Source organism: Anas acuta, chromosome 6 (genome assembly GCF_963932015.1).
Source record: "Anas acuta chromosome 6, bAnaAcu1.1, whole genome shotgun sequence".
Taxonomy (NCBI): Eukaryota; Metazoa; Chordata; class Aves; order Anseriformes; family Anatidae; genus Anas; species Anas acuta.
The window spans coordinates 16,418,203-16,428,920 of NC_088984.1; the positions used below are offsets into that span (position 1 = coordinate 16,418,203).

Here is a 10,718-nt window from a genome sequence, read left to right on the forward strand (position 1 = left end):
AAGACAAGAGGAATAAAACATTCACCAAGGATTACTGCTGGTTTATGTATCCTTTCTCCCCTTACTTGTCCTTTTCTGCTACGCCCCTTCAGCTGCAGCAGCTGTCAGTGCCTTGCAGGCTGGTTTCCTCCTCGGAGGAAAAAGGAGAACGGGTGATGGCAGGGCCAAATTCCTCCTGTATCCTGTTTACATGCAGCACCCAAGTCTCGAACACAGATGCTGAGGCACAGCAGCCCCATGGTGACGTCCTGCAGGAGCTCCAGCCAAGCCAACCTGCACCTGACAGGCACAGGGCCAACATCTTCACCAAGAGGCAGGCTCTGCGCAGGCACCTCCCCACCTCTTCTCAAGCAGGGCATTGCCAACAGCAGCACAAAAATTCACCTACCCACCAGGACAGAGCTCGCAGCACACTTCGAGGCTGTCCCTCTGCCAATTTTAACTTTGATGGGGCACAGGCAGCACCATGGAGGAGACTAAAAGCAGCCAGGCTTCTGCAGGTCCTGCAGCTGCTTGAGGAGCAGAGCAGCAGCCAAAGGCTTCCCCACAGATTTCCGTAAGCTCCAAGCAGCTGCTGGCTGCACGTGGATCTGAAGAAAGCACAGTCAGAACAATACAAACCAATGAATGGCTCTGACTACGCAGTTTAAAAAAACAGCAGGAACCATTTTTACTGAACTTGGTCTGTAACAGCTTGCTTATTCCTCATACACCACTGCAATGTGCTTGTCTACAAGGTATTAATTCCCCTTTTCGTTAAAAGGAGGTGGGGAGAAGGAAGAGAAGATAAAGGGGGGGAGGAAAAAGCTATGTCAGCAGTGGAAACTGTGCAAATTATCTTCTGTGACTGCAGAGATCTTGCCGGCACACCCAGCAAGGCAAGGCAGAGGCCTTCATCCAGCTCGCAGCAACACATTAGCTCCGCTTTTCCAAATGATTTTGGAAGAAATAAAAAGCTGACCTGGCCATGCAACTCACCACCAAGACCATGCAGTCAGCTGTGAAGTAGCCGCAAGAGCTCCTGTTCGTCAGCTCATCTGTTTCCACTGTGTTCAACTGTGAGTTAGAAACCAAGCAACAAGTGCAAAGAAGAAATGTCCAACAACATGACAACACTGACTGTAAACCCTGTGAACGGAACTGCTGGCTGCAAGCATGAAAACATGCTAGCAACACACGTTTGTTAAATGTAAGAACTTCTCCGCATGTTCCTGTAAACCTTTAGGAGTGCACATGAACTGGAAGAGAAGCATTAAAGAGGACCCAAAATGAGCCCAAGCCCTGCAAGCCCAAGTTATCGACAAGGCAGTTTCATTTGCACCTGAATTTTCTCCTGGCACTAAGTTCTCCAGGGGAACATGACAAATCTAGCTTACAACATTTTCTGCTGTTGTTGTTTTGTTTTTTTTAAGGCATACTAATTAGACTTTCATTTTTTTTTCTGCGTTAAAGGCCACGGATCAATTATACACAACTGAAACAATACTGTAACACTTCTGCAGGGTAGCAATGGGAAAAAGAAAAGGAGAGAGACCGTTTAATGAATGAGAAGCAAAATACTGCTCTCACTGGACTACTGTAAAGCTGGTAATATTTAACTACGTTATCATTTAAGGAGCTCTTTAGCTCTCATCTGCCTGTAAAAAAAAACTGCAGTGAGTTTCAGCTAAGCAATTTCTCTTGCATGTATGTAAAGAGCTCGAGTCAGCATGAACTCTACCCACACACAATTTATTTGTGGGTTTGCATCAGCATAACACAAAAGAAGCTGGACCTGAGAGTCAGCAGCCAGCCCTGCAGATTATTCTGCAAGGATAACCAGTACTCAAGCTACTGCTGAACAAGTAACTGCGGATTTAACTCACAGCAATATCTTAGAGGTGAAAGGTACAAAAACCAGGCAGCTCAGGAGGTATGAACTCTCCACCTTACGCCCTTGGAGCACAGCTATTGCTTCCTGTAACTAACAGCATTCATGTTGCCAGTTTATGGCTGCACACCATAACGCACAGCTTCACGTATTATTGTTACCAGAAACCAAACCTTTCCCTTCCAGTCCAGTTTCATCAAGCTCAGGCAGCTGACAGTTAAAGCTACTCTGCTCAGCAAACAGCAGCAACGTAACATAACAACGCAACGCAAGCTGGGCAAACACACTGACGGATGAGCACCTCTGAAATGCTGCAATATCTGCTCTCTACAGACCTTCAGAAAGTGGCAGACCCTGGCAAGTACTAGTCACAGACACTGGTGCTAAAACCAGTTAGTTACTCTAAGCACCCTCCAGCATGTTTTAGCTCATCAACTGCTATGCATATTTTTCCCTCAGGCATTTTGGTCTGCTTCTAACCTCTTCTAACCTAGGAGCTCTTAAAACGTAGGTATGGACACTGATTAGCTATCCAGATAAAAAGTAGAGACTTTTTTTTTTTTGAACAATTTTTGAGACATTTTAGGTTAAATACAGGATAAAAAGCACTATTTCCAAGCAAGCAAAAATATTTCCATCCTTGGATACACTCAAAACTCAATTGGAGAAGACCCTAAATGACCTGTTATAACTGTGAAGCTGGCCCTGCTCTGTGCATGAGGCTGGACTAGAGATATCCCAACCCAAACTATCCTATAGCTTTTAGATATACAGAAATGAACCCACAATATTCCTACATTAAACTTGAGGCAGGTTTAAGCGCTAATTAAGAAAGCATCTGTGTTAGTTTAACCACTTATGGTCATCACAACAAACAAAAATATCAGGACTACTTTCTTGGTCAGTGCTTTAAGTGGACACTGATCCCCACACAAGAAATTACTTAAAACCATTCCTGTTCATCGCACAGTGAACATCAGGCATTATTCATGCTCCCACAAAAAGCTTTCCTATGAGTTTCTTCTCCTGTGCTTGTTAGCAATGTTTATGAAGGAGTGATGCACCAAACAATAAAGAAAGAGGATCCTGTCATCCCATTTTACTGACAGGGAACGGATGTACAGTGAATTTTCAGCCTTTCTAGCTTTGAGCTCACTGTGGCCCATTTTTTTCCCTACCATATTTTTGCAGTTGATATTTTCAAATCACAGCTTCTGGTGATTTCAGCTGCAGCTGTGACCCTGCAACAGTTCTGCAAAATCAGAGCCAACTGTTCCAAACTAGGCCTCTGAGAAAGAGGAACATACAATTAGTGATTACAGAGGAAGAACAGTTTAAAGAGCGTGACTGTTAGCACAGAGGAGGTCAGAGGCCAGGGTGAGAAACGAGCACACGAACACAGCGTCCTGCAGCTCTACCTCAAAGACTTTTGGCTTTCAGTTGCAGACCACTCGGTCATTGCAGCTCCACTGCAAATGAAGTCAACTTCAGCAAACTGAGCTCTGTTGGAAATTAACATCAGTGCCTAAACACTAAGCACATTTTTAAAGATTTTCAGACTCAAAAACTTAGAAATTTACACGTGAAAGACAAAAAGGCACATCCAAGGCAAAAAGCCTTCCCCATGACACTGATGTTCCTGCTCCAAAGCAGAGAGGCATCCCAGGTTATCAAACATGAGGTTGCGAGCTTAACACACAAAATACCAGCACTTCTCCCCCCCCATTTCAGCCTGTTGCATTTCATCATTAGATGTGCCATATAGAAAACCTGAAACCACATCAGCTTTGCAAGCACCCTAAAATGAAAGTTGCCAGACAGCGTTATCAGCAAGCAGTGATCCCTACAATAAAAACACATCGCACCAGCTGATGATGGGCATGTGTGTCAAGGCAACATCCCTAAGTAAACAGGGTGCTGTGGTTTTCATGGTACTGTGAGTACAGCATGAGAACCAACCTAGGACAATCTACCAGCAGCAGCTGGCACTTTCTGCTTGCACATTAAGCAGTGTGATTAGGTCACACGCAGTTTGTTTTTCATCTTCTCTCTAGGGAGAGAGCGTGTGTGGCAGAGGAGGATGTTAATATTGTAGGCAATTTTAATTAACATGCTGCTACACGATTATGTTAGAAAAGGCAAGTTGAGAAAGTACCCTTTGCACTTCCAGGACTGGTGCTTGTAATGGCCATTAGCTCCTGGAGAGATCTGTTCTAGGGAAAGCACAAATTGTTGTATGGTTAAAAGCTATTTAGAAGTTTCTGCTTCTTCAGTTCAGCTTAATTTTTAACTCTGAATGAATATTCCAGTATTAAGAAAAGTATCCTGCATGTCAGAACCAACTCCCACGTTTGTTGCTCCTGCCCCAGCAGCTTTTACAGCCTGCTCTGGGAAGCAGGAGAGGGATACGGCTCTTGAGAGCTGCTCATGGAGCAGCCACAGGGCTGGAAACAAACTCGGAGCTCGCCGCCCTAGTTCAGGTCTCTGCTAGAACACCAGCCATCACCACGACCTATTTAAGTTGCCCAAACCTGTTTCTCCAACTCTACCCACTTATTATACACTCGCACACACACTTCTCTCAATTCACAATGAATCTGGGCTGTCATCTGCTCCATCTCCTTTCTTCCAGTCTGTGAATGCCAACGCTCACCTGCCTTTTGAGAAGTGCTTGGAGCTTTATCAAGGACAAAAATAGGTGTGATAAATAACGATCTTAACATTTTATTAACAATGAACAGATTGGGGGGTGATATAAGCAGCTGAGCATTTTAAACACGGCCTTCTTGTGTTGTGAAGAGACAACTACATCGAGCGCAGTGTTTCTCAGTCAGTGCTACGAGTATGGTATACTCGTTAAGGAAGGACTCAGATGAGGATAAATAAATCAGCCACTTCCCACCATCATGGTGAATGAATGTGACATCCATCCATGTCTGACTGCTGGTACCAGAACAGAGGGCAGCTTGCACGACCACCGGCACCGTGAGATCCCCGGCAGCCGGGGCCTTCCACCACCAGATGGCCTGGGCGCCATCACAGGCCTCCAGAAACAGGCTGAGGTCACCGTGACACAAGTGTGACATCAGAGCCATCATACAATCAGCAAAACCCTCCATAGAAACGTAATAAGTAATAAATGGAAGTGGTGGGCGTTGCCCTGATGTCACAGAGCCGGGCGGCCGCGGGAACCTGAGGGAACGCCACAGGAGCTGAGGAAACTGAGGTAACGCCATGTTATGGCCTGGAGGGGGCTTGGGGACACCCAGCACCAAAACCCCACGCGTGACCCCAAATAATTAGCTCCAGACAGCACAGGGAGGAACCCCAGGACGTGGGAGATGGGAAATAAAAGTGCTTGAGCTCCCGGTACTTCCTTACTGGGAGCTGTCCCAGCGTGACATTTGCATAACGTTTCTTTTTTTATACTTTTCAAGTGATAGGGACTTAAATTCCAGCCTGTTCTCAGGAGTCCAAAGTTAATTAGGCCAGCTAATACACCGTATGGCAGCCTAAGCAAGAATTAGATGCTTACATTAATGCTATAATGAGAAACGCTGGTCAGAGACAGGAGTGAAGGATCAGTAAGGGAGAGGCTCGCTGTAGGAAGCGCTGTTAGACATCGCGTTGCCGTTACCCAGTTTATCTGCTTCTGCCAAGCTGCTTTCAGCTTTAAAGGGCGAAATGCATGAAATTTATCCTCCACATTCCAAGAAAGCTTAATCTTGAACAGAAAAACACAGAAACTAGAAAAACTCTACATATTATCCTCACAACTAAGACCGACATTAACTCTACCCTCAATAAAAAGGGCTCTTATCAACATCTGCTCAAGACGATGGTATCAATTTCAAGACACTTCCCTTTGTTGGAGCTAATTAATTCATTTCACAAGACAGCATGAAAAAAAATAATAGTAATTAAGCACTTCCACAGCCTAGCTCAGTCTCACACACTTTGCTTCCACTTGTCTGAAGTGCAGCAGATTGTCACCCCAAGTCAACTGAGATCAAACTCACAAGTGCAACCACCACCCCCTTTAAAACACGTTTCCCATGGTATTATTTTATGGGGAAGGGTCCACAATCATCTTGAAACACAGAATTAAAAATATACCCATGTGTTTCAGCTGCCTGTTCTGCTGCACTACTGCATGCTCATCTGCTCCAATAGAAGACTGATTTAAGGTCAGTAACTCTTCGCATTTTTTTGGTTGGTTGTTTTCAGGGGAGAGCCTTTGTTGTTGGTGTGTTGTTTTTTTTGGTGTGTGTGTTCATTTATGAAGAGCAGTCAGTGTCAACTGCAAAACAAAGCCTTTCAAAGACAACTGTCACCCAGCATTCAATTTCTTAGATTTTTGAATTTGACTTTTAAAAGAGTTATGATGCTATAACGCTGCTCTTTTTGCCAAAGCCCTCTCCGCTGTTTGTTTGCATTGCTGTTTACTCACTCTCAGCCTTTTTTACTCTGGCCCAAAGGCCTGTGGAGTAATGTAACAAGAGAAACCATCTTAAGCTGATAAACTAAGCGCACAGAATGCATCCAGCATGAGGAACTCGCTTTCCTGTCGTTGCCACCCCTAGAGGAAGAAGTCTAGGAAACTGACTCCCTGCCTTAGAAACTGCCTCCACTGAAATGTTCTGATATATTAATTCACAGCCCGGCAGCATTTAGTAAACTTTCAAGAACAGATAAAGTTAACTTGCTTCCTTGAAAAACAGCAAAAGACATCTGACCTGTAACACTTCACAGACATCTGTGGCAACATCCATAGTGAACAGATGCTTAAGCTGTTTAAGAAATAAGGAACAAAGATAGTTACCAAAAAGAAGACATGAGGAACTAAAAAGCAAATAAGTTTTGAAATATAACTTGTAATCTTAAAATCAGCTATCACTAGGAAATTAATGAGCATGTACATATATTTCTACCAGCAAGGGAAGAAGTGCTGTGAGCCCTTTTAAAATAAACTGATTTGATTTATGCATTTGAGAACAGAACCATGAAGAAAAATGTGAGAGGACAGCACATTAGCACATCTCCAACGGGGAAAGACAATCTCATTTCTCTAGTCAACTGCAGTGCCTTGAACTTTTATCTTCGGAGATAAACGAGAACCAGTTATTGCAAGTCATTTCTCTCAAAATTATCTGAAATTCCCTCAAGGCAGGCTGAGAGGATTTGTTATATTTCCTTGGCAAGTACTCTGACCAGCTTTCTATTTAGCTCACAGATACAGATTCTGCTTGTGAAATTTTTATGTTATTTGAATGACTATGATTCACACATCATACGAGTACCTGCCAAGGCTGTCGCCTTTCTCTCACTGCTTCCAAGCTACTCTGTTCACTCAATCTAGAGCAGTGCAAAAATTAATGAAGATGATCAAGACTAAAAGTAGAATAGCTGAATGCAAATGGGCAATGCCACTTCCTAACTTGATAACTGTGCATGAAGCACAGCCTCTCAGGCTCTTTCTTATCTACTTCACTGTAACGTAATGTTCACGCTGTTAACTGCTATCAGTCAAGAAAAGGCAGCTCAGCATTGGCTGCTCTCAGACACACTCTGAGACTCATCACACATCCATAAGTAAGCAAGATAATTTCCTGTCAGATGTCTAGAAGCGCAGTTTCTCCAGACTCCCATACTCAACAACTAAGTCAAAAAAATAAAAATATAAGAGTACCTTCCTTCACTCCAAAGAAACTGAGCCATACAAGCCGCAGGAGGCACCGCTGTGTGGGCTGCCCAAACTCATCACACACAGGCTCTGAGTAGAGCATGTCTGCAAAGAGATTTATCTGTACTTCTACATAACCTGAAGCATTCAGCTGCCTCTGGTGGTTTCTTCTCCACTGAAAAACATTAGGCCTAACCCTTTACTACAGCTCTTTAAAAAACCTCCCTACTACTTCCCTACAAAACCGTAAAGTTAGACTTTCTGCTCCATTTTTAATATTCTCTGGACACGCACCGTACAACAAGGAAGTGTGACTTTCCAGCTCTCTGAGATTCAGTTGTCATTATTTCAGGTTCCAGTAATGCTAAAGATTTCTGTCCCCTTCCCCCCACACACACACACCATCGTGATTCCCCATTCATAGCAGTGAAGTATGAAGTACTGGCCCCATTTGTCTTACAACCATGCTTTGAAAAGACACTTCACCAAGTACAGAGTTACACTTCTGCACCACACAGTCTGTGCTGACACAGTGCTTCGGGACCTTACTTCTGCTACAGTGCACGACCACGCACTGCCCACGCCCTGTGCCAGGAAAGTTAAAAAGAGAGAACTTCCACCACCAGAAATGTTTCTAAACCCACTATTTTAGGTACTGACCCATTTATTACTAGAGAGATCTTCCTTTACTCGACAACGTTCCGTAATAAAAGTAAGCATGCAAAAACTAAACTGCAGCATCCTGACAGGAAACCATCCTAGGGAGGCAGGGGGAAAACGTGATGTTTTGTCCCTGATTAAACATAAGAAGTCAAACAGAGCTGTAAATAGATTCCCAACAGAGCAGAGATTAACAGCAAGGTACCTCAGTGTCCATCATAACACAATTAATATATTAAACTCGTCCCAAAGACCTACAAAATAACAAGTTTCCGCTAGAGCAATTTCAGCCACGTAGTGGTAGTCGCAAGGCATATCCCGCTGGTTGCAGTGAGGCTGGCGGGCTCAGCACAACAGCGAGCATGAGCAACAGAAGAGCCAGGTGGGTGATCCTGAAAAGGGGACTTTCAGAAGGAAGTTACTTAAGACCTAGGTGCTCAGAGATGCCTGCACCGCCCACTCCCTGTTAAAATCATTAGGCACGAAGCACCCTTGCCAGCTGGGCCCAGGTGTTTGTTTCTAAAAGGCAAGCGGGTGACCCTCTAACATCCCGTGCAGAAGCACAAGGCGCCCCTTCTCCTGCCCCCAGGAGCAGGACACAGCAGTGTCCACTGACTGCTCGGGAGGGTCTCCATTAGCAGGAAAAATGCACAAACTTCACAGAATCGTGCTAATTTCAATGGCAACACAGCCCAACTCCAGTGGAGGATGAAAGCCCTAAAGCAGTCACAAGTCCCTCGAACCTTAGACATCCTTGATCTGGATGGGAGCAGCGACTCCTTGAACCAGAAAACGCTCACTCACAGGAAGCGTTTTAATTTGAATCTGTTTCTAATGAACCCTGTGTGGCCAGCTTTCCCCACGCTCCCCTCTCCCTAGCCAGGCTGGCGGTGAGCGGCCACCACAGCACGCCAGGCAAAGCTCGGGGAGCTTCTGGCAGGCACCGAAACACGCCAAACATCGAGGTTACGGTCCCAACGCAGGCAGGCCCCGCTAGAGTTCAGCGCAAAGTTTATTATTTTAGAAGTGCTGGAGGGAGGGAGGCACATCCCCGACAACTCGGAGCGTGTGCCCGTAGCCTGGCAGGGGGCAGCAGCAGCCAGCAGGGCGCGTCCCCCCAGCACCCCCGGCCACACGACAGCCGCCTCCAAGCGACGGCGCACACCCCCTCGAAGCAATCTAACCAAAAAAATAATACAAAATAATACAAATTAAGAATTAAACCATGCGGCGGCTTGCAGCTGGCAGCTAGCAGCCACCCCCGGGGCGCTGCCCGAGCTGTCCCGGCGGAGGGCACCGCCACCCGCCCCGGGCTCTCCGAGCACCGGCGGCTCCCGCAGCCCCCCCCCTCACCTCCCCGGCCCCGCCGTGCCCACCTGTAGTGCCAGCCCTTGGCTCCGCGGCCCCCGCCGCTCTTGCCGCCGCTCTGCCCCGCCGCCGCCGGCGGCTCCGCCTTGCCCTCGCCCTCCGGCCCCTTCATGGCGGCCGCGGGGTCGGCGCACTGCATGGCGCCGCGCCTCCCGGCCCCGCTCAAGCCGGCCCCATGCGGGCTGAGCTGGGAGATGGCAGCGGCGGCGGCTGCCCGCGCCCCCCCGGAGCCCCGCTCGGCCCGGCTCGCCTCCCCGCACGGCCGGGGAAGGCCGGAGCGCTCCGCTCTGCTCCGGACCGCCCCGCTCCGCCCCGCTCCGCCCGGCCGCCCCTTCCGCCTCAGCGCCGCCGCCATCTTTGGTGCGGGCAGCGCCCGGCGGGGGCGGCGGCCGCCATCTCCCCGCTCCGTCACTGGGTAGACCTGGCGTCCCTCAGGAGAGGGCGAGCACGCCTGGACAAAAATAAAGGAGTTTAAACAAACATCGAAGTGCGCCCGCCCGCCCCCGGGGATGTGGGAGGGTTGTTACAGGCAGCACCGTGACAGACAGCCCCCATACTGCTCCTCCAGGTGGGTTATCCAGGAGGAATGCAGCCCTCCTCTGTGGGCATCCACTGCAAACACAAGAGAGAGAATCACTCCCAATTGGGCAAAGCCAGCCTATTTGGTCATTACTGACACAAAGAGTTTCGGGCTGTTTAGGATATCTCCGTTTAAAGGACGTTTCTGTGGTAGCCTGCCAAACAAGCTTCTGTCAAAGAGCCGGTGAGCAGGCTCAGACACCGCTCAGGCACCAGCATTTCTTTTCAGGAAAAGGTTTTCTGCCCGTGGGAGCGGTTCTCCCGGCCGGCTGATGCCCTCTAGTGAAAGATTTCGGCAGTCCTCGTGGAAGAATAGTTCATTTCAAATCAAACGCCAGACTTGATGCCAAGTTTGATACCAAATATTCAGAGAAACCCACATCTGTCCTCCAGTTCAGCTTCTGCAGAGACCCATAAAACAGGACCAAACTCAGAAGTTCCCAGAGCTTTATTCACCAAGCAAAGCCTGACCTTGAGAGGAAATACACACTTCTTTCTATTTTGCCACTAGATACTGCATGTGGGCAACAGTTAAGCATTTTTTTTCCTTCACAGAAT

The 10,718-nt window shown here is 47.2% G+C and overlaps 1 protein-coding gene across 2 annotated transcripts in view; it reads right to left on the reverse strand.

Moving 5' to 3' along the window:
* OSBPL11 (oxysterol binding protein like 11) overlaps positions 1–9,951 on the reverse strand; it is a 35,549-nt gene extending 25,598 nt beyond the window's left edge. The window contains exons 1-2 of one of the 2 annotated variants that reach the window (XM_068687587.1): positions 9,590–9,951; positions 6,607–6,660 (exon numbers count right to left, since the gene is read on the reverse strand). In XM_068687587.1, the coding sequence (XP_068543688.1) occupies positions 6,607–6,660; positions 9,590–9,936 (401 nt within the window). In that variant the 5' untranslated portion in view covers positions 9,937–9,951. The remainder of the gene's footprint in view (positions 1–6,606; positions 6,661–9,589) is intronic. The other variant, XM_068687588.1, reaches the window with a different exon arrangement.
* Positions 9,952–10,718: the final 767 nt, after the last annotated feature.